This window comes from Odontesthes bonariensis, chromosome 4, assembly GCF_027942865.1.
Source record: "Odontesthes bonariensis isolate fOdoBon6 chromosome 4, fOdoBon6.hap1, whole genome shotgun sequence".
NCBI classification, from domain to species: domain Eukaryota; kingdom Metazoa; phylum Chordata; class Actinopteri; order Atheriniformes; family Atherinopsidae; genus Odontesthes; species Odontesthes bonariensis.
The window spans coordinates 24,711,520-24,735,179 of record NC_134509.1 but is presented as its reverse complement, the minus strand read 5'-3'; the positions used below and the strand labels follow the sequence as shown (position 1 = coordinate 24,735,179).

General features: G+C 41.7%; 1 protein-coding gene across 2 annotated transcripts; it reads left to right on the top strand.

Moving 5' to 3' along the window:
- The first annotated feature begins 242 nt into the window (after nt 1-242).
- Nucleotides 243-22,823, top strand: aspscr1 (ASPSCR1 tether for SLC2A4, UBX domain containing). 2 transcript variants are annotated; one of them, XM_075463623.1, is made up of 17 exons: nt 243-347; nt 570-625; nt 2,722-2,836; nt 5,517-5,617; nt 8,815-8,872; nt 8,973-9,046; nt 9,144-9,678; nt 11,187-11,246; nt 11,348-11,487; nt 12,296-12,377; nt 12,467-12,533; nt 12,870-12,932; nt 13,963-14,015; nt 17,740-17,791; nt 17,910-17,979; nt 19,625-19,812; nt 22,556-22,823. In XM_075463623.1, exons 1-17 carry the CDS (start codon nt 258-260, stop codon nt 22,564-22,566), a joined length of 1,815 nt encoding a protein of 604 aa, XP_075319738.1. In that variant the 5' UTR covers nt 243-257; the 3' UTR covers nt 22,567-22,823. The 2 variants fall into 2 exon arrangements, with proteins under 2 accessions (XP_075319738.1, XP_075319739.1); XM_075463624.1 differs by lacking the exon at nt 243-347 and adding an exon at nt 349-405.
- Nucleotides 22,824-23,660: the final 837 nt, after the last annotated feature.

Sequence of the window (23,660 nt, the reverse complement as noted above, 5' to 3'; positions counted from 1 at the left end):
GATTAGCACAATTAACCCAATTAACCCATTCCCTGAAAAGATGAAGAGCCACCACCAAGCCATTAAAACAATATTTTTCAAAAATTTACAATTTTGAGGAACGCAGATGAGTTTTTAAAGATCCTAAAACTGCTTAAACGGGGACATAAGTCTAAGTCTTAAATATCGTCATGGGTTTTAGGTGAATTGACCCTTTAAAAGTACAAAACTTACCAATAAAGTTTATTCAAACAAACACAGTGACGTCACTACACACAATGGCAGCCAGCAGTTCAGCTGTAACGGTTCTCACTCCAAATGGACGAAGACAAACAGTTAAAGTATCTTCAAACACGCCGTTATTGCAGGTGACGAGTCTTTAAGGGACATTTAATGATTACGTGGTTTGTTTAATTTTATTTTCCTGTAAGTACACCGGAGCGAGCCGTTTTCTGAGTTAGCATGTTTGGCTAACGCTTGTTAGCCAGTGACAGATCATTTTCTGTTTTCGTGCGCAGGAAATTAATGTAACTTGATAAGTATGTGGCGTAGCTTAATTTGTGAAATTCTGCTTATATATACTGTCACAGGTGCTGGAAGACGTCTGCAAAAAGCATGGTTTTAACCCTGAGGACCACGGTTTGAAGTGAGTATCAAGCTGTTAATGAAGCTCGTTGAGGTTATTTTAGTTTTAAAACAGTTTCTCTCATTTCCTCCAGTCCGCAAAGTATCTACAGTTACCGTTTAATGCGCCAAAATTAGTAGTACAGAATGTAAAAGCTATAATGTGTAAACTTAAATAACTACGGAGACGGCGGGAGTCTGGCCCAATTCACCCATATGAGTCATACACCCAAGAGTTGAAGTGACTGTATTGGTGGTAACAACACGGGTAAAAAGGGGATTTGATTCTGCTTCTACATGTCTCAGGCTTCATAACTTTATCATTTATAGATTTTGTGTTTCGAGTGATGAGAAAAAGCTGTACTTTATATTCAAGAGGACATTGCATCTGTTGCGTAGCAGTTTGTTTCATACCACTGCGGTGTGTTCCTCTGTGGCTGAAGGAAGCCAAACGTTTCCAAACTATGTATCCTTCTGCTCCCTACTTGTGGGGCTAAACAGAAATAAAATTGGTGTTAAATAGATCTAAAACTATTAAGAACATACTAGTTAAGTTGTTCCATGATGGAGATGGGTGGAAGGTACAAGGATTTGTAGACAGTTTGAGGATCCATTGGATTAAATCACAAGCTTTTATTTTGTACTTTTCATTGAATTGTTATCTGTGGGGCTACACACAGATGTAAAGGGTGACCAATAATAAATAAAATGATGAACTATTGATATAACAAGGTTTCTACCCGGCAGCGAGAGTATCTATCCAAGGGGAGCATAAACATCCGCACTAATAAAGACGACAGCAGGACCTCTTTTTTTGCTAAATCTTAATCTTATTTGCTTTTAGTTGGCTGTGGAACCGGCTGATCATGACAGTTCATTTTTCATTTATCCTGGTGTTTACTCCCCCATTCAAACTGAATTCTGCCTTTACCCATTCTGGATTCTGGTTATAGCCGTTTATTCAGTGCGGCGTGAGTTTGGAGAGGCACTATTCAGCTGTATTACAAAGTATTTATTCACACATTTTGTTGCTCTGATAGGTTGTAGCTAAGCTCCAAAATTAAAGGGATAGTTCGCCTCTTTTGACATGAAGCTGTATGACATCCCATATTAGCAATATCATTTATGAACATTGACTTACCCCCCGCTGCGTGCTTTGAGCCGAGTTCCAGCCTCGTTTTGGCGTTGACGAAGGTAGTCCGGCTAGTTTGCTAGGGTCCCGAAAATAAAGAGTCTTGCTTCTCAAAAAAATATGCGTTCAAAAGAGTAATACATTTGCATCACAAAATCGTCCCTCCAGAAAAACTCAGACCTCACAATCGCTTGGCGCTACTTCTATCTACCTTCGTATCACTACGGGCTGTGTAAACTGTGCAGACCGAGCACTCCCCTGCTTCCGAGCAGTAAACACCGTAACAGGTGCGGCTATCGCTAGGTGGCTGAACGCATTGATATGAAGGGAGGCAAAAATAGCACTAACCGATTGTGAGGTCTGACTTTTTCTGGATGGACGATTTTGTGATAAAAAATGTATTACTCTTTTGAACGCATATTGTTTTGAGAAGCAAGACGCTTTATTTTCGGGACCCTAGCAAACTAGCCGGACTACCTTCAGCAACGCCAAAACGAGGCTGGAACTCGGCTCACAGGACGCAGCGGGGGGTAAGTCAATGTTCATAAATGATATTGCTAATATGGGATGTCATACAGCTTCATGTCAAAAGAGGCAAACTATCCCTTTAACAGCTTCAAAAAGCCAAATGTGGTCAATGTCCACATGGTGGTTGTATAAAATGTGATGTTTAGGCTACGATTAATGTTGCCGTCTTTGTCCAATATATCTATGTCAATTAATTCAATCAGACTAGCTTACAAGTGTTTGTTGATGTTTTTAGTATAGTATATGATTCATGTAATTCACTTATGTTTTTTTTTTTATTGAAAGAGTTCACCATAAAGTGGTAAATCTGATTCCATCAATTCACGATTTCCCCTTTATTTGACAATAGGACTTATATCTTTTCTTCTTTTTAATGGCAGAATATCTCAAGGTGACACACGATGTGTGAAATTTGATATTTTTGACCTGCGTCTCCTCTGTCATCATCTCATTGACAGGTTTCAGAGGCATGTTGTTGACCTGACGCTGCCATGGAGGTTTGCAAACCTTCCCAACAATGCTAAACTGGAAATGGTGACAAGTACGAAGAAACAAGGTGTAGGAGACAGTCAGGTTAGTGTGTGTTAGAGATGAAGACAGATCTTTTTTTTACTGAATAGTGAAGACAAAACCAGCTGTAACTGTAACATGTGGAGATTGTTTGCTCGTCAGTATTGATTGGTGGCAGCATTAGATTTAAGTCTGACCCGTTGGCAGTATAGTCTTTAAATATCTGTACTAGTGGATATTTGATAAGTTTGTATTTTATAGGATTGTCATTACAACACCACACCATGAGTAAGATAAAAGTGACCTATTCCATGATGGTTTATTTCCAACTCACAGGCCTTATCAGCGTGTAAATAGACAGCACTTGATAGGTTCTGCTTCACAGTGACAAAAAAAGCTGTAATCAAGGAAATTTAGCAACTTTTCTGACACCTCCTGCCTAAAAGGTGAAAGTTAAAAGTATCCTGAGGGGAGGATTTCAGTGTCTTTATTCCTACTAAAAGTCTTTTAACCCGTCTGCTCCACGAGATTCTGTCCTTCATGAGCTCACTGTAGGTCCGCTGTGTTACCTTTTCAAAAAATAGGAAACACATTAAAGGATACATTTAGCTTATTTTTATGCCTTTCAGAATTAAAAACATTAAATTATAGGCTGAAAGTCGTTGTAAATACATCTTAATTTACATGTTTGAATGCACATGGGTAGGTTGTAAACTACAAGTTTTATGTATAAACAGCTCGATTTAACTTTTGTATCAACCACTCACATGTTGGACGTTTTGATCAATTAGTGGTATGAATGGACCTCAGATAGAGATAATGTGCCAAATAGAGATCATTCAAATAAATTCAAAGTATTGTAACAGCACTTGTTAATAAAAGGGAAAGTAAGTGTTTAGCGACAGAAGGGTGTCGTATTCTGATGAAAATTAGTCATCTTAGTCACTAATTTTAAAATCATGTAGTACATCAGCTACTACACGATATCTGCGTAACTAAAAAAGGAAAAGAGCCATAAAAGCAAAGCTTGATTCTACAGTTATAGGATATATAATAAATATTACATAGTAACATGCTGCATAACACAACACAACCATCACTGGAAAGTTAAACTATTGTAATGTAATCACCTATTTTATACAGAATGTATCGTGATGCAGGTGATTAGGAATCAGACCAGAAGATCAGGCTCAGACAAAAACCTTTTCAATTATTTTTTTAAACCGTCAAATAAACATAACATGCGAACAGTGTCATGCTGTTGCAAACTCAGACAAAGTAAATCAGCCTTTGCCCTGATAAAAGTTTCACTACAGGGTCCCAGACGTGCCACTTTCAGGGCAAACATAGTCCGAGCTGCCCTGGCTGCAGAAAAAGGAGCAGCGGCAGCATGTGGGCAGTGTCGTCGTTGTGGTTTGTTCGGAGGTTCTCCACAATGTGAGAAAAACCAAAGAGCTGTTCTGTTGCTTCTAACTTTCTGTCTGATTATAGCTAAATCACTGCACAGCCTCTGTTGACTGACTGACTGATGAAAATATTAGCTGTATGCACTTAAAGTGGTGATATGACGTCTGCGTTGCATTAGGCGTGAAAGGATGAGTGAAAGCAGTTTTATTGGGACTTGTCAATACAAGGTTTATGTAAGAACCTTTTAAGAAAACTGACTGAATCTTGGCAGGAAAAATGTAAATTATGTAAATATATTTTCATATTTTGGTCAGGTGTGTGTGTATGTGTGTGTGTGTGTGTTGTATCGTCAGTAGTGGAAAATCTGTGAATTCGCAGTCAGTGCTCTCTCTCTGATTTGTATCCAAAAAACCACTTTGTTGTAGCTGAGCTGTACTTTCCTATGACATCATGGCTTCGTAATCCAAGCAGTAAAATCACGGCTTGGTTTGATCTGCTGTTTTGTGCATTTGATGGATGGTTGACGGTCGATCCCTCGCACATTTTATGTACTCACACATACACTCGCCCTTGACCCACACACACATTTCCACACACCTCAGCCAGACTGGTGTGTGAGAGTGTTTCTTGTTGGGCCGCTGACAGCGATGGCGCTCTTTTCATCTCCCCTGGTGAGCTAACGTGTTGCGCGCTCTCTGCGCCGGACAACGCCGTTGTTGAGTAAACATAAACAAGTCATAGAGTGACTCAGAGAGAGAGAGAACAACAGACTCGCACTGATGGCTGGTGTTACTAATTTTCAGACCCACATGTGCGACGTAATCAAGTCTGATTATCAAAGAGTTGATTTCTCTGAAAAATGGCTCAAGGTTGAAGAGCCAAGAACTTTCTTATGGGGGGAGAGACAGCTCCTTTAGACTTTGACTACATGAGATGCTTAAAGTTGGGGTATATATGGTGTTATTTTTACCTTCTTTAGTGCTCTGAAAGTAAACCAAACAAAGAAAAAAGCCAGAGGGACACTTCAAAGTGTTTAGTAGGTCTGTTTCAGTGTTAATGAGCGGTCTCCGGTGTTTTATTTGTTTTTCCTTATGAAGTTTATTATTTAAATTCAGCTGGTTTCCCCTGGCGAGAACGTTTCTTTATCACTTTAGATAAACAATTCATAATACCACACACTTGCTGTAGGTTAGACAACCAGAGGTGTGGATGGACCGATGCTGATAATTTAGGACTGTTAGTTATTCCTGGATTGTGTTTGTTTGTTTGGTTGGAGAGTCTGTGGTCTGTGACGTAGCTTTAATCTCCAACTTGTGTGTCCTTGTGGTTTCATCAGGTGCGGATCGCTCTCCAGATGGAGGACGGCTCTCGGCTCCAGGATTCCTTCTCAAGTGGACAGAGTCTGTGGGAGCTGATCACACATTTCCCTCAGATCAGGTTTGTGTTGAGCATGTGCACTCATTAATGTGTTTCTTATCAGAGCTGTGCAAAGCCAGGTTTAAAATGATTGAATCTGTACTTAAAACGGAGTTATTAACTAAAAAAAAAAAATTAAATGATAGTCGTATAAGAAAAAAAGGTAGTTTTATAAGTATTTAACAGAATGCTTCTTTCTAAAAAACTGAGGCCTCTTTCACACATGCTCCTCTTTCCTTGAATCTGATGAGTAAGGAGTCGGAAGTCCAAGTTTTCCCAATCGAAGTGGGAATTTTTCAGTATCTCAACATGATTGAGATAACTTCACTAAATTCTAGAAAAATAAGATTGTAAAGTAAAAGCTTTTTTAACATATGGGTGGGATGTCTTTGCACAACTACACAAAGTATGAGAAGTTATATTGTCACAAAGTAAATCAAAATGCAAATTTGTGCCTCAAACTTGTTCTGCTGTAAAACTGAGCTTGTTAGCATGTCAAGAAGTCTCCTCTGCTCTCTGTGTTCACATTAACTACATCTTAATACAGACAAACTCCCAAAAAAAGCTCCTCTCAGTCACAAGAAAAGAAAAGTCTGCTCAGTGTTTGCAACCAAAAAGAAAAATTTTGTAAATTGTGTAACAACATTTTAATCCACAGGAGCGGTTTGGATTCAACAGGCGGACCGACATTACTGTGAATGAGTTTATTAGAGAGAAATTCAGCAGCAAAATAAAGGCACAAAACAAAAGTGGAATAAGAACCTTAACCTCAAAGTGGAAGCTCCCCAAATGGAAATACATATTAAATAAAATACAGCTGAGTGTAATTGATACTGAAAAGTTTTTTTTATGCATGAAGACTAAGTTCAGTTTATGTTAAAAGTGGGAAACTAAATTTTGAGTTCAATCTTTTTTTTCTTTTATAGAAACAAAAACAACTCGTCTTTTAAATGATTCTATTCGCCATTATCTGAAGATCGTGGGTTAATTATATGCTCATCATGAGTTTCCTCTTCTTCTTATCGGACATCAGGACTGGGATTCCTGCACCCGTAGATAACGTCTTTACAAACGTAGACTGAAAAGCTTAGACGACAACAGGGATGTCCTGATGTCTTCAGCAACAATTAAGTCTGATGGTGTCTTGAGTCATGGTGGTGATGTTGAAAACTGTTGTGATCAAATTATCCAGAAATTTGTTTTTTTTCAAGTTCTCCACGATTATCCTGTGATTTTGACCCAACAAAACAAGTTGAATAATGTTTTAATCAGCTTTAAAGGTTTATTTTTGTTGGTGAAACCCAACCAAAGACTTTGTTTCATGGCTAATGTTGGAATTAAATGATGGTTAGGGGTTTGAAATGACAGGTAGGACCGGGCCGTCATCCAGAACAATGTTTTTTTTTTTTTTATCCAAACCAATCCAAATGTATCTGTAAAGCACATTTTAAAAACAACAATCGTTGAACAAAGCGCTGTACGTTAAGAGAATAGATGCAAATAATAAATAAGTGAAACAGACATAAATCACAGGGAGAAATCACAACAACTCATGCTGCATTGAACTCCAGGGAGAAAAGATGAGTCTTTAAATAGGATTTAAAAGAAGACGATGAAGAAGCCTAACATGTAGAGGCAAACCGTTCCACAATTTTGAGGCCGCAACCACAAAAGCCCGATCCCCTCTGAGCTTCAGCCTCATCTTTGGAACAGCCAGGAGCAGCTGATCAGCTGCCCTTAGAGACCGTGAAGGAGAGTACAGGTGAAGCAAGCCTGAGAGACAAGGTGGAGCAAGGCCATTAAGACATTTAAAATCAAATAAAAGGATTTAAAAATCTATTCTGTAGCACACAGGGAGCCAGTGAAGGGCAGTCAGAAGAGGAGCCATATGTTCTCGCCTGTGTGATTGGATTAAAAGACGAGCAGCTGCAGTTTGGACAAGCTGAAGGCGACAGAGGGAAGCCTGGCTGACCCCGAAATACAGCGTGTTACAATCATTGAGACGAGTTCGATGCCTGAACAAGATGGATGCAGCTGATCTGTGTATCAAATTTAAGGTTTCCATCTATTTTCACCCCCCGGATTGGTGGCATTGGGTTTCAAATTTGTAGTCAAGGCGCCACGGTCCACATGGTCGGTGTCATAAATTTAACCCCGTTTTGTATTTCAGTTGATTCTTTCAACAAAAAATTACTTAAGAAAGGAACAGAAAATGTGACGATCATGCTGGTTTACATCGTGAATCTTTCATGTCAACATTACTTTTGTGCTCCAGGTTCTGAATATTATTAACACTCGTAAGTCTCAGTTGCAGTCGCCATGAAATAGAAACAGAAACCAGTCTTCAAAACCTTTTTTATGCAGTTGGCAGCAAAGAGAGTGACGCAGGTTTTGAATGCTGTGTTCATCTTGCATAACGTAACGTTTAGCTCTGATTGAATGTTTACGGCTAAACTTGGAAGGCTTTGCGTTGATCCAAGCCTGCTTAAAAGGACTATTCCGACTTTATTTCTTTCAGAAAAATTGTATTCTGAATATGCGATTTAATTTCTGTCCATGTTTGTAAAAAAAAATAGTTGATTCTGAGCCAGTAAAACTGCCACTAAATATTAGCCAAAAATAAATAACATGAATTGATGTGAAATGAGTTCTTTTCATGTATTTTCCACAGTGAAGATGGTCATTGTTTAAGAATGAATGCAGCCAAGATAATGTCCACTGATCTGTTGCTTTCCCACATATCAGTACCACCCATTCACACACAAACATGCAGCTGTTATTCAGTAGTTCCAGCTGTGCGGTCCCAGGTGCTTGTGCAATCCACCAGCCTTCATCTCATCTCTATTAAATGACATCACTGCGTATCCTGATCCTTTTCCAAAGAAGTTATGCTTCCACAAAACGAGTTTGAGCTCCACACCAGCGTAAAAAGCTTAGGGAATGTTGAGAAGCAGAGGGGGAAGCTTTGATTTCCAGAATTGAGAGGAACAACAGTAAAACATTTATGGTTCAATTAGTTCCTACACGGCATTGTGCCCACATGGTTTACACATGCAGACAGTGTGCCACTGCTTCGCACGGTGGTTTTATTGAATGAACTTCACAGAGCAGATTCCTCTGGACAAGTAAAGAAAAAAAAAGCCACTTTGTCAAAATTGTTTTGTTTTCCCATCATTTTAATCCCTGTCCTTCCTCTCGATGCCACCATCTCTCCCCAGTGGGTCACAGCTGTCTGAATCAGGATCCACTCCCGTGTGTGTTTACATGCGAGACGAGGTATGCTGCCTTCCTTTAACTCTCCCTTTCTGAAGAGATGAAAGCGAGTTTTATGGCAACACAGCTGCTTGTCCATGTGTGTGTCTGTGTGTGTGCGTAGGTGAGTGGGGAAGAAGCACTAAAGAAAGCCACTCTGAAGTCTCTGGGTCTTACAGGAGGAAGTGCCATTGTTAGGTAGGCTGCCTGCCTGTCTGTCTTTCTGTGTAATGTTTATTAAATTATTCACATAGTGCAGGAGGATAGTTAATGACTGTTACAACTTCTGTTTAAGACTTCTGCTCAAAAAGGACAAAACTCCAGGGGAGGAAGATGAAACTGAGGCTATGTCGATCCCACCTGTTGCCAAGGAAACCATCCCTAGTCAATCACCTGAGCCGGACCCTGCTCCGTCGTTTCCAGAGATGTCAACAACAGCTGTGCCATCGAAAGACTCAAGTCCCCCTCAGCCAGTGAAAACCGTGCCTGAACCAACCCCTGCCACAGCTACGAGCACCGTCCCCGTTCGACGGGAAGACGCCCCAAACTCCCAGGATGCAGTGCGGCCCAAAGTCCCACCTGCAGGATGTCAAACGCCAGTCGAGGATGGAGAGAAAGCAGGGCCATCAGAACTAAACTGCCACCCATCTTCTTCCTCTTCCTCTGCTCCTTCAGCTTGTTTCATTCCTTTTTCTGGAGGTGGTCAGCGCCTCGGGGGTCCAGGGGGAGTTCTGTCTTCATCATCATCCTCATTTCTGTCAGCTCTGGGTGCCACAGTGGAATCACCCAAAGCAAAGAAAGCCAAATCCAGCCATGGTTCTAGCACCAAGGTGAGCCCCAGCACCAGAACACAGGAAATCAGTCATGATATCTTATTTTGAAATGACTGAATCATTTTAATTAAAGCTGCGGTCGGCAACTTTTTTTTAGTCATATTAGCTTGAACTGTCATGGGATTCTGGAAGTAGAATATTAAATAGGCTGTTTAGGAAAAATAACGAAATCTGTAGCTCCCTCTGAAGCCTGTAATCATGCTTGCAAAAACCGAGCGCTCCCGGCTGTTTTTAACCAATCAAGTTAGGGTGGAGGAATCCTACCTGTCAATCACAGCTTGTGCACACGCTGCTGAGCGTGAGTCTGCCCCAGCTTGTGTGCGCTCACACTGGTGTGAACTCACGTGCACAACCTCGTCCACAGAGGGGGAGGGGTTTGGGGGGCGATTCGGAGCTTGTTAGAGGTTGGGGGAGGGACCTGAAAGTTGTATCAGTTCGAATTTTCCGACTTTAGACTCGCAATTTTGAAAACCTGCCGACTGCAGCTTTAAAGGAGAACTCCGGGGCATTTGAAGCGCATTTCCATTGCTAGAGGTTGTCAAATACTGACGGTATGACACAGACAGGTGCAAATCTGCGCTCCCTGTGTGGAGATCGCGCTGTTCGCTCAGCCTGTCATGCGAGGCTAATACGTGGTGGCTAGGGGCAAGCGCTAACCCTTCCACGTAAAACAACAACTTGCACACTGCAGAAACGTCACACCACTTTATAAACCATCCGACAATAAAGTCACAAGCCTTACCATCAAAACCATATGCATGGTTCTCACATTACTGGCATGGGGACGTTACAAAACAACTTTATAAACAGCATGTAACTCACCGGTTAGTTGTGCGCTCGCGCATGTGAAAGCCCAAAAGAGTCGATGGACGATACTCCCATATACAAAGCAATTATCTTCTCTAGAAAAACTGCGTTCAAGTATTTAAAACATTACAACAATATTACTGGGCATGTAATGCGCTTCAAATGCCCCGGAGTTCTCCTTTAATGGAGTTCATTAATAACAGAAAACAGTCAAAAGGTCAACACAGCAGTTGTCATGGAAATGTAGATATTAAGGTTTAGTTTACACATGGTTAACTCGTGATGAATCGCAAAATAATCAAACCTTTTTTGTGTTTTAAATGCACTTTAAAGGGATATTTTTTTGATACTACGACATTATTCAGGCAAAAGCATGGCGTAAATTACTTATCATAAGTCTGGGTTTACTTGGCCTATGAACACAATTCAAAAACTGGTTTATAGTTTGAAGGCTGCTCTTGTGGCTGCATCTCACGCTTACATCATCTCTCATATGATTCAGACTCCAGATCTTTAATGCCAGTGACCTTTACTTGAAAGTAGCAATACAGGATTTGTTTTTGCAGATGTTAGAATTTCCATATCAACCCATTGTTACTCTCTTTGGTTGGATAGTGTTGCAAGAGGTATTGTTTGTGTTTGTTGCTTGAGATTGAACATTTGACTGAGAATTTCCTTAACTGTTCTTTGTCTGTCAGTGTAAAGCCCCTGCCGGCTTGCAAGACCAGGATATGGATCACAGGGGGGAATTTTTGGAGGTAAACTCACTTGTTTTCGATCAGAAATATTTCCTCTTTATCCTCTTTTATGTCCGTGGGCTTCCACACCAGGTTTCTGATTCACTCTTTGCTGTGTGCAGCCAATTGAGAGGGAGCCTCTTATCTATCACCTGGACTCGACGTCCCGACACACCGAGGACCTCGGGTATCTGCCTGACGAGTTCTTTGAAGTGACGGTAGATGATGTGCGGAAACGCTTCGCCCAGCTGAAAAGCGAGAGGTGAGTATGAGGATGTGAATGCAACTGGTTGAGTGCCTTTGGGTCAGAGCACGCTGTGTGTGATATTTAGTTTGAATACCTTCTCGCTGGAGACACACGTCTGGATCAGACCTGTGGTCCTGCACTGTTTGAAACGGATAATTAGTCAGTTTGGCATGTGGTCCTGCGGTGTTTTTTGTCGATGTATAACCCTTAATTGTTGAATACCAAAGCAATGATGAGAGGCCATAGGCAGGGAGAACGCTGGGTATCACTGCGTGTGTTTTGAAGTTTTTTTTTTTCTTCTATTTATTATGAGTTTGAAGTTTTTATTTATTTATGAGCGCTTCTTCAAAACAGATGTGTAGAAGTTTATTCTGCGCTCTCTGGATGTGGCCGCAGCAGACCACAGCTGTGGAGACATTGTGCATGTTTGCAAACATGTTCTCTTTTATAAGACACCACACGCACTACAAAGGCTTCCAAATATGGCAAACTGGGAGCAATTAGTAATTCTGTTTTTTTTGTAGACCTTCCAGTCATCGACCAAACACCATCAGGTTGAGGCCTCGCCGCGCGCAACCTTTAATCTCTGTCTGCATTAACGTAGCAGGCTGTCTCATTGCGACACTACTACCATTTCAATGACTGCAATTACCAAGGGTGGAATTAAGGTGGCCACAGCAATTTGTCTCTGTCTCTGACATGCACAGCACGCACACGAGTAAGCCTAGGAGTTAAAACATTGCTCGTCTTTTTCTGTGACGTTTCAACGTTCTGCTTTTTATTACAGCTTATTTCAACTTATTTTATGGTTCTGTTTCTTCAGGAAGTTAATGGAGGAATCTCCGCTCATGACTAAATCTCTTAGAGAGGCGCAGATGAAGGAGAAGATGGAGAGATATCCCAAAGTGAGTCGTGCCGTTGCTGTTATTAAAATCAGACATTTATTTAAAACACGCAAGCTATTGACAACTCACTGCCTCTTTTATTCTTCCAGGTGGTCCTGAGGGTCCAATTTCCAGACAGACATGTTCTGCAGGGCTTCTTCAGGCCCCTCGAGACAGGTAGGTGTGTGTGTGTGTGTGTGTGTGTGTGTGTGTGTGTGTGTGTGTGTGTGTGTGTGTGTGTTCATTTAACCTGGCTAGCCACAGGTATGGATGCAATGTGAAATCTACTTGTGGCTCCCTCACCACATTTATAACTTTAGCCGCACCAGAGTGATAGAGACGGAAAGAATGAGACAGGTCTGTAATTCCAGGGATAGATGCACCTCGACAGCCAGGAAAACAACAAACTGGAGGGAAATTCCTTCTAAAACAGGAATTACAATCCACACAGTGACTGATGGAGGTGCAGTTTGTTTGTGCTTCAGCTTATTTTCTCTTGTGTTTTGTGTCCAGTTGCTGCTGTGAGGCACTTTGTGAGGAGCCACTTGGAGGATCCTAAGCTCAGTTTCTACCTGTGTAAGTGTCATTTAATCTCCTGCTAATTAAGCACAACATCTTCAGCCATCGAAATTGACCCTTTTAAAGCTTAAATCTATCAGTTATGGTTGAGCTGAACTCACTGAACCGGATCCATCGTACATCTGAGATCATGCAGTACCAATTATTCTTGTTGGTTGCTGTTTTTGTATTTTTCTTTTGGTCTTGACTATTGAAATAAAGCAAAAATATCACAAAAATAATGACTAAAACTAAGAAAAATAGCCCAAGTTGTAATAAACTGGAATTACTTGGAATTAGTTGCTTGACAGAAAGGGGGGGATGACATGCAGCAAAGGGCCCGAGCCAGGCCTCAAATTCAGGCTGGTCACATCGAAGTTCTCCCAACTAGCTGAGCCACCTAACAGCCAACCTAACCCCAGGAAGTTTTCCCCGGACACTTTTTTCCTTTCTCTATTTAGTCGTGTTTTACTTCAGAGCAGTTGTAACCCTGCTCATAGTTGTGAAGGCCACTGGAACGCAGGCGTTGAATGACTCCTGCAGCAGATGCAAACTTATCATCTCGATATGCAACGAGTCGCTTAGTGTTACTTGTGCTTCAACTGAGTAACACTCGTCGGTTCACTCAACACAAGTTTAATTTGGAAGCACTTTGTCCCAACAGTCCTTTGGGAGATCGTATCCACTCACATATGTTTCGTACTGCCGAACAGAGCAGGCATAGGAAGGAGGGAGAGGAAATGAAAGAGATGCCATTCGCCCTTTTACTCCTCTGTGTACCATCTACATGTTTTTGAAGATAATATTTAAATTCTTGCAAATGATTGTTAATCAAAATATCTCACAAAGCTCTGAAACTGGTTTCTCGTGTATAGTTATAAATCATTTTCATGCTTTACATGAAAACAGTGTAAACAATCATTTCACTTTGGGAAAATTACCACCAGAACTCACAGGTGTTGTGCTTTTGTGATTGGAGAATAGGTTTTTGATAAGGATTATGTTCCCAGTTTGTGACTTCTACCTTTCTCTCCAATCTGTATTTTAGTCATTACTCCTCCAAGAACTGTTCTGGACGACTCCTCGGCTACGCTATTCCAGGTTAGCTTCCTCACACGTTTAACCCTGTGGAGCTTCATTTGAAACTTGACTGTAAAATGGCTGATTTTTCTCGCAGAAATCTCATAAGAGTCCAACTCTAAAACAACAACCTCACACACACACACACACTGATTGTAAAGTGTATCGACTGGTCCGTGTCTCCTCTTCAAAGCCCTACCACATTCCCGTCCCAACTGACCCCCCCTTTTCTCGCTTCCACTCACACTTGTTCCCCCTTCTCCACTGTCCTTGACCCCAGCTGGGCTTGATTTTTCCCAGACTGGCACATGGGGTTAATACAGGCCCTGCTTTGATCTTCACACACACACACACACACACACACGGAGCAGTGGGCAGCCTCGCTGCTTTGTTGCCTTTGAGTTTTGAGTGAAGATGTATTTCTCTAGTTTGATTGATCTCTTCCTACTTTAACACCCTCACAGACTTTGCTTTTAGATACATTATTTTAGGTTTATTTTCCGTCATCAGACACTTTCACTCAACCTGAAAATGTGGAGGAGCACAGGGGAGGGTGAGAAACTTTTTTGAAGTTTTATCATGTTGTGCTGATGATGAAGATTCAGCCCTCAGGGGGGGCTGGTACAAAAGATAGCAATCCTCAAAAGCACACTTTGAAATGTGTCCGTGTCGGTGTGTGCACCCCTCTGGTGATGTTCTGATGTAAGTTGCTTGTTTCTCTTTGTTCTTCATCTTTGTGTCGCTTTTCGAAATCTCCCTGCCTGTTTTTCACTGCTCGTCCCTCTCCGACTTTGTGTCTTTCCTCCTAACTCTGACTCTCTCCGGCCCTCTCCCGTGCCTCCCCCCTCCCCTCACCCCCACGTCTCTATCCATTAGTGACTTAAAAGCATTAAAAGTGCACAAAAACAAAATCTTTAAGCTCCTCTGTGTCATTTCACACACACACACACGCATGCACTCCGTCTGGCTTTGTTTCCCTGTCTATACGTCAATCTTTAACACACACGCACAAACGCAAGGAATCTTTAATCTTTTTTTGGTCGTGTCTCGTAGATATGAGTGCACATGGATGTATCTCTCTAACACACATGCGTACACACACAGACGCACACTTTAATCACTTTGTGTCATGTCAGGAAAGGAATGTTTCCCAACCCAGAAGCCCTTTGATACCAGGCGTCCCCTCCCTCGTCCGTCTGCCCCTCTGTCTTCCATCAGGATCTGTTCAGCCTCTTTCTTTCTTTCTTTCTCTTTTCTCTCACCATTCCTCACTTCTTGTTTTTTTTACACACTCCCTCCCTCTCCCTCACACACACACACACAGGTCTCGTCCCGTCGGCCCGTCTTATCCAGAGTGCCACTGCCAAAGGGAGCAGGGTAGCAGGAATGCCCGTTGTTCCTCTGTAACGCATTGTTTTCTGCTCACAGGGCTGTGATGATAGCAATTAGGCTGCCATGCCCCAATTTAGCAACCAGCTACACAAAAGACAGAGAAAGGACCGAGTGTGTACGATGGGTTGTAGCGTAGAAACCCCAAGCGGCACTTTTACACTGCTGATTAACCTGGAGTGAACCTGGACTGATTAAATGGTTCCTTCCCTGTAGTTTGTTGCTACACCTGTAAAAAGTTCATTTTCCTACGACATTCATGCAGTTTTATTGTAATAATTAGAAATGAGCGTTTTGCTTTTGACGTTCTTAGTAATTTGTTGACATTTCAAGCTGAGGCAGACGAAAGCAGCTTCTCATTTTTTTTTCTATAATCGGCATCTAATGATTTTTATCAACTGAACAATTTCACACCTAAAAAAACATTTGTGCTTTAAGTTGGTTTGACTGTTTGTGCACAGATTTCTTTATGTTTCAACCAACTAGTTTTTAAACCAAATTTTAAAAATGTCTCAAATTTAACGCCTAAAAAGAACGTTGATAAAAGACGGTGATTTAAAAAAAAAAAAAAAAAAACTAATTTCTTCATATTTCCTTCCAGTCGGCCAGACTTTCATGTAATCTTTTGAAATGATCTTGAGCAATAGTTCTCCAGGCTTTCTTTGGACATTGCTTGCTTTTTCACTTGTTTTCAGTCCAGTCCTAACTGACCATTTTCAGAGGAATGTGTTTTTTGTTAGTTGAGCCACTTAACACTGACCTATAAATCGTTCAAGGATAAAATAAAAAAGGCATCTAATTTAAGGTGGGAACCAGTGTTGTGTCTACACATCACAGACAACTTGGCAAAGAATCATTAAAAATTGTATCTTTAGGCACTTTCTTACTAGCAGCCTGTCTCAAAAACAATATTTGTTCCCATTTCTGTTGTTGAATCTTTGAAAAATGCCAAAGATAACACAGTCTGACAGACATGAAATATTATTTTTGCAGCAACAAAGTGATTCCCAAAGAGCTGTTAGCTGAAAACTTGGCATATCTCAGCATGGTGTGCAGTGTGTCCTTAAAACATTTGAGGAAACTGGACAAGTGGAGGACAAAAGAAGAAGTGTCAGGCCTAAAAAATAGGAATAAATCCAGCAAAGACCTGACACAGGAGCTGAGGGATGCATCTGGACCTTCAGCTGATCCATCTGCTGTTGGCCCAAGCCTCATCAGAAATGGGCTCCATGGAAGGGTGGCTGTCAAGAAGCCGTTCTTAAGGAAGGGAAACGGGGAGAAAAGGCTGAGCTGTGCCAAAGGACACAAGAAGTGGACTGAAAATCAGTGGCAACAGGTCTGATGGAGGGATGAATCCTCAGAGCCCGGACCTCAACATTACTGAAGCAGTGTGGGATCATCTTTGCAGAGAACGGAACAAAAGGCAGCCGACATCCAAAGAAGAGCTTTGGGGTGTCCTTCAAGAAGCCTGGAGAACTATTCCTGAAGACTCCTTAAAGAAATGATAGAAAGCTCGTCTGAGAGGGTTCAGGCTGAGTTGCAGAATAAACGTGCTCAGACAAGAGCAAAAACAATTATTTCAACTTTGCTTTAACATGCTGGCAGATAAATCACTGAAGTTATAATTTATATAAACAATTTAATAAATTAGGAATGTGAGGTAAAAGATGTCGAGATACTCGGATTTAGAAGGAATTGTCTCTTTTTTTCACAAACTCTTATTCCAACTTGTTGACGTGCACGTTTTACATAGTTTTTACTTTTGAACTTATTGGTGTATCACCGGTTTCAAGCTATTTCTAAACACATCTGTTAACTGGAAGAAGAAAAACAGGGAGAGCAGGAGTTTCTTTTCTTTTCACGAGAACAAAAATAATCCTTTTTCCTCCTTGTTTTTGTGTCTTTGACTGCTCGCTGAAGCGTTCTTCTCCGTGTTGCTCGTGTGTGGTACACACTTAGGATGACAGACGCACGCCCTGCCTGCCTGTTTTCATACCTCAAAATTGTACGGTTGATGATATCTGCCTGCCACTGGTCCATTAAAACCATTACGACCATCCCCGGTAGAGGAATGTGACGCTTCGGGGGTGAAAGTGTTTTCACCAACCGTTTCATTGGTGCTCATTTTGTGGTCTGCTTCAAAGAACCGTGGTTGCTGGTTCAGCTCCCCGAGCGATGACTCACCCTCAGAAAAAAGCTTGATTTTGGCTTAGATGTGGCGGCAGCAGTCGGTTTGCGTGTAGCAGGAGGCAGAAGTTTTTGTTTGGACATTTCCTTGTTTACAGAAATTGACATGTGTGCCAAACATTTTTGAAGCTTCTGTTCACTCCCCCCTTTTCCTTCCGTCTGTCTGTAGGCCAACCTGTTTCCTGGTGCCCTGGTGTACTTTGGCTCCGACGTCAAGACAGGTTTTTGTCTCTTTGATTCCCTCCTTATGCTAATTTGAATTAGATACCGGCCTATTACTGAGGAATGTACTATAACACAACAATAGTTTACATTGTGTGTCTGTTTGTTCCTCCACAGATTCTTACATAAAGAGAGAACTGCTGGAAACATCCGTCACAGCCTCACAAGCAAATGAGTCCATAGCAAGGTATGTGCGCTTGTGTGTATGTGCCTAAATGTGCACCTGGTCGCGTGTGTATATATGCTCTTGTATCCCGCGGCAACCAGCCTATTTTCCTGTCACAAAGCCGTCATCACTGGAATCCCTTTGAGGTTCTGCCTAAACAGCAGGTGCCCCCATGCGCCCTCATTTCCTCCACACAACCACGCACACTCTCGCACACTTTAACACACTCTTCTCCACTCCGTCTAAAGATGGAGCCCAAAAGTGACCGTCAACTGTCGTCCTTGCGTCTTTATCGAGGTTACCCCTCTGCCTCATTTTACATTGTTATCTTATTCAACTTTATTTCAGCTCAGCTTTAAAGGGGACATATGATGGAAATTCACTTTTTTATGTTCCTGGGAGAATATATCAGGGTTTCTGAAGTCACCAGCAGGTGTAAAACTACCCAAAAACACAACAATGGAATTGTTTTAGGTTCCCCAGTTTTCATTTCAAAATGACTCCACCTCCTCTGCTAAGCCCCTCCCACTCACATCCACCCTGCGAGAGGGATGAAGCCAGCTTCTGGTGGAAATGTCCTGCTGTCAGCTGCTCTGAGGAGCATGCATCTTCCATCCAGCAGCAGCCTCAGAGGATATAAGAGCCCAGTGGATAAACTGTATTTGAGGGTAATGTTCCAGCATTAGTTTTAGTTGGCTAAAGACTGTATGTGCAGCAACCACTTTTCATCCCATTGTTTTAACAACTTGGTCCAGTTCAGTGCTGGACTGAGGAAACTGAGCCACAAAGAGGGATCAGTTCCAACTCTCAGAGCCTGAAGTTCAGAGCAGGGAAATGGAAGTATCTGAGAAATTATTCTTCTTGGTTTATTCATTTCTTTATAGTTTCCTTTAGCAGTAGCTAACGCTAACAGCTTAGCTAATGAAGATGACGTACACCAACTTCTAAGAAATGTTTCCTTCTTTTAAGGAGATTAACATTATTGTTCCCACATTACTTTGTTAGCTGAAGCTTTCTGTAGCTCAGACAACCTGCAGCTGTGTGGATAACACCGGTCCTTTCCTCACTCTCGTTGCTACATTGAAGGCTGTGTGCCGCTCTTGGTGTGTTAACATGACATTATTGGCATTTTTCTGATAAAGATGTAGGTCTCCAAGTACAATTGTTGAATGAGGTTAATAAATATAAAATGTCTAAATGCAGTAATTAACGGCACACATGCATTACTACGAGTCTGGCATGATCCAGTACTGTTAATCACATAGCATTGTTTATAGCTACACATTTCCCTCTCAAATCAACTATTTAACTATTTATATCTATAACTGGAAGAGGAATAGCTTCATTTTTATTTTTATTTTTTTTTGCTTTCATGACTGATGCCATAAGACAAAAGTCTCCACCTCGACAACAGTGTGTGGTGGTGGTGAGAGCAACAGCCACTGTGGTTAAAGCAAAAGTTATTTTGACCAACGCCTGTCTCAGACATCTTAATAAGACCTCAGAAAATTGTGTTTAATTGGTTTGAAAACCGGGCATAAAAAAATCATGTCACCCTTTAAGGAAGAAAACACATTCCTGAACAAAACAACTCTCCTCTAAATCATCTCTCCTGGCATGTTTGAATTCATATTTTTTGTCCTTTCTCATCCTTCCTCGACCTCAGCTGCATGCTCAGTCCCCCAGCACCCGGCTCCAGCTCTGCGGCCGCCGAGGAGCTGCTGCCTTCCCCGGGGCTTACGATGAAAACCAGTGAGTCCGCACAGGAAGAGCAAGACCCAGCTGCAGGCACCCAGGCTGCCAAACCCACAAAATCTGACCCGGGAAAGGTGCCCAAATGGCTCAAGCTTCCAGGTCAGGACCGTAAGCACACACTCATACATACACACGTCACACTTACACATACACGCCTGTGCTTCAGTTACGGCGGTCCTCATCAGTTCATTGAGATTATCTGGCCGGGCTTTTCAAAACCACAAAGAAATCGGGCTGAAACTCATTCTTTGGACCATTGGGATGAGGTCATCACTACATGGAGCTACATGGTGAATGTTGCATTTAAAAGTACTTTGCCACCTCTTCTTCTTGCTCAGAGTGGCACATTTAAGTGATGTTGAGAATCGAGCTGTTTCAGTCCCAGACTTCTCCTGCTGAAATCCATTATGGTGAGACACTAAAATCCCGACATAAAGAGAAAGAAGGTGAACATGGGATTTTCAAGGAAATAATCATTCCTGTTATCATGATGGATGCAAACTGTGACAAGGTTAAGCGTTACGAAATCTACAAAACAGTCCCATGAGTAAAAGAATATCTGGTGATGTGAGTCGTGCACAGTGTGGTCTTAAATATAATACAGATTCCCCACTAACTGAGTAAAAATGCAGTGCAACCAAACCTGCTTGCTTGCACACATAAAAGAAAGTGTTGCTAAATGAATTAGCCATGCCTGATCCGCAAGAAAGATGCACTCAAGCCCATTTCTTATGTGAAAACCAAACCCATAACGGCCTCACTTCTGGCGCAAACAAGGACTGTAGCCGTATACTTCCTGATATGTTGGACAGTACTTTGTGCTCGACTGATGTGTGTTAAAGACCATTAATGATTACAGCCGTCACCACTTTTTATGGACAGAATGGATTTTGAGTCTTGGGTTGATGAGGTTCTTCTGACTTTCTGAGTCAAAAATCTGACTTTTTCAACTTGAAAATGCGAAATCCTGTTATCGCCTGATATTATGCACATTTTCCAAATAGATTTTTGCTGTTTTTTTTTAGTTTAGGACGCTAAACACATCAGAGATCGACTGAACCAAACCCAAATAGGTCAGGTGTGAAAGCGCGCACACAGCACAGGAACAAAAACAAGCATATTACCCCATTGGCCCCCTCAGAGACGGCTTCATCTTTTTCTGTCTACAAAGAACAGACGGCTTCGTGCCACATGATTCTTGTCATGCTAAACACACATGCGAACCCCAAACCACAGTAAAAAAAAAAAAAGGACGTGGCTCTTTGAGAACAGAATTCCTCTGACTCAGACGATCACCATGCATGTCTGGATGAGCCAATTAGCTGAGAGCGGTCACCTCCTCCGGTCCAAACGACCACTACAGACACTGTTCAGAGGGAGCCTGCCGCTGGGCCACATCACACAGCATGAACCCCTGCGGTCCGTCCAGAACCAGCGTCTCTCTGTTGTTCTGTTGTGGCGTTTCTGCCGGTCACCATATTGATGATTATGGTGTTTAGGTCTTGTTTGTGTTTTTGAGGACATTTTATTTTTCTGGCTGATCTCTGTGTGTGTCCGTGACCGTCTCCGGAGAGAGTTGCTGTTTTTTTTTTTCTTTCATGAGGGAAAGTTAGGAGGGGAGAGGGCTGAAAAAGGATTATGGATTCCACATGTGGACCGCTGCAGAAAAGCACACGCACAGTAGACTTCCTCCCAGTCTGTCTGACACTTTTTGTCCTTTAATAAAAGTATAAACTAGAAAGCCAGGCTTCTAAAATGCATGTAAATAAGTTAGTCTGACTAAAAAAAAAAAAGCTTCTTAAAGCCGGACAAACACACCCAGATAATTCGGTAGGGGTTCGAATCCCTCCTGGATGTATAAGTTCAACTAGACTCAAATGCATCTCGGGACCTTGTTCACGAGTGATGGTAAGTTTGAGCGAGAGATGAGGCTTCGTCAGCGGTAAAGAGGGTGCTGCTTCGGTCCGTTGTGGTGAAGAGGGAGCCGAAGTCAGAAGTTTCCAACCCTCGACTGGTCACAGATCTAGGTAGTGACCAGAATAAGGAGGTCGTGGATACAAGCGGCTGAAATGAGCCTTAGAGATAGTGGGAGGGGCTCGACCGTCTAAAAGGGTCTCAGAGTAAAGCCGCTCCTCCTCTGCATTGAAAGGAGGTGGTTCGGGCATCTGGTTAGGATGCATCCTGGATCCTGTTGGAGGTTTTTCAGTCGCGTCCAACTGGGAGGAGGAACCGGGGCAGACCCAGAACTAGCTGGAGGGATTATATATCCGTTCTGGCCTGAGAACGCCTTTGGAGAGTGTTGATTTGGAGAGGGTTTCCCCTCCTGGTCCCGATGCCTCTACGACCCCACCTCGGATAAAACAGAAGACAATGGATGGATGGACTCAAATGGGCCTAAGTCCTCTGTACATGCTGCCAAATTGAATCTTTTTTTGTGAACAACAATAAGCTGAACATGTATATCAGTGCAGCTGAATCCTCAATAAAGCTGCTCGCACTCACATTTTTTTCAGTTTCTTCTGATCCCCCACAGAGGAAGCTAGAAGCAGCAGAGCATCTTTAACGTTTTCTCACACAGTTGAATATAAGTCAGTCGAGCTCTAACTGTAGCTCAGTAACAGCACCAATACACTTCTTGTCCTCTCTCTGCCACTCCTTTAAAACTTGTATCTTCTGAACAAAAAACCTCATGAAAATCAGCGTTGTTACAGCTTTAGTTCTTACAACTGCCTGCACACTTCTTAAGTTTAATCATCCCTCTTTGTTGATTTATTTGAAAGCTATGCCACTAATAAAACTGATTGGGGGAGTATTTAATCAGTGTTTGCTGTCTCTTGTGCAGGTAAGAAATAAGACCTCGGCCGTGTGTTGATGGGACGACTCAGTGATGCACTTAAACTCTGTAGAGGCTTAATTTAGTGACCACAGTGGATTTAATCCATCATGGAGGACGCCTGCAGTCAACTCGGCTTCTGAATAAAGAGATGAACGATCAAATAAAAGAATTTCCCAGAAGATTGGTGTTTTGTTCCAGAGTTTTCCTGCTGACAGTGCTGTGAAGGCACAGGAGATGATGTGGTGTGAAGCGAATAAAGATTGTTGTATTAAAAGTGAGTCCATTGTGTCTAAATTTCACCTCAAAGTAGATTTAGTGGATTCTCAGATTAAATGTTATCAGTAGGTGGTTAGATTTCTGTTGAGAGACTTTCTCTTCTAGAAAATCAACTAAACAGATCATTTGTTTTTCATAAAAGTATTTATTGATCGTAACAGTTAGAAGCATCTGTAATGTTTAACAGGTTTTATTGGTTGTTCTCTACCAATTTACCCATCAAAGCTTTTTCTGAAAACTGATATCTGGAACTCGCGTTAATAATGATATTTGGTGAACTATAAACTTTAATCCACTCAGAATTCAGTCTTAAAGCAGTGACGTTCGCACAGGGAAAGTTAACCTCTTAACTCTCCTGCTGCTTTTAAATGAAGTAATTTCTTTGCAAATTAATCAATTAAAACTTTATTTATGTAGCACTTTTCAATCAGAAACAGTTCAAGTAGAAGGAAAGTTCAAGCTTTCCCAAATGTGATCAAATTAAAAAGTATTTTGACCAACTGAAAGTTTGTCTAAATCCGAAACTAAAAGTCATAAAATAAAGTACAAAGAAACGTGCTGAAATCCTTTAAATATGATATTATTCCAGTGAAATAACACAATTAGACTGACTTGTGGTTATAATTCATTCATGAATAGCCTTCGCAAATGATAAGAAATTCACAGAAACACATAAGAGATGTTTAAGAGTTAAATTATTCGATCTATTCTGTAGAGAAGTGGCCAGTTCTGAAACTTTAAAGTAAGGGTTGGTGTCTGAGAGCAGCTCGACATTTTTAAGCTGCTGTCCTGCATCCATAGAGATCCCAGTGGACCACTTCGGTGCGCCTCCCTC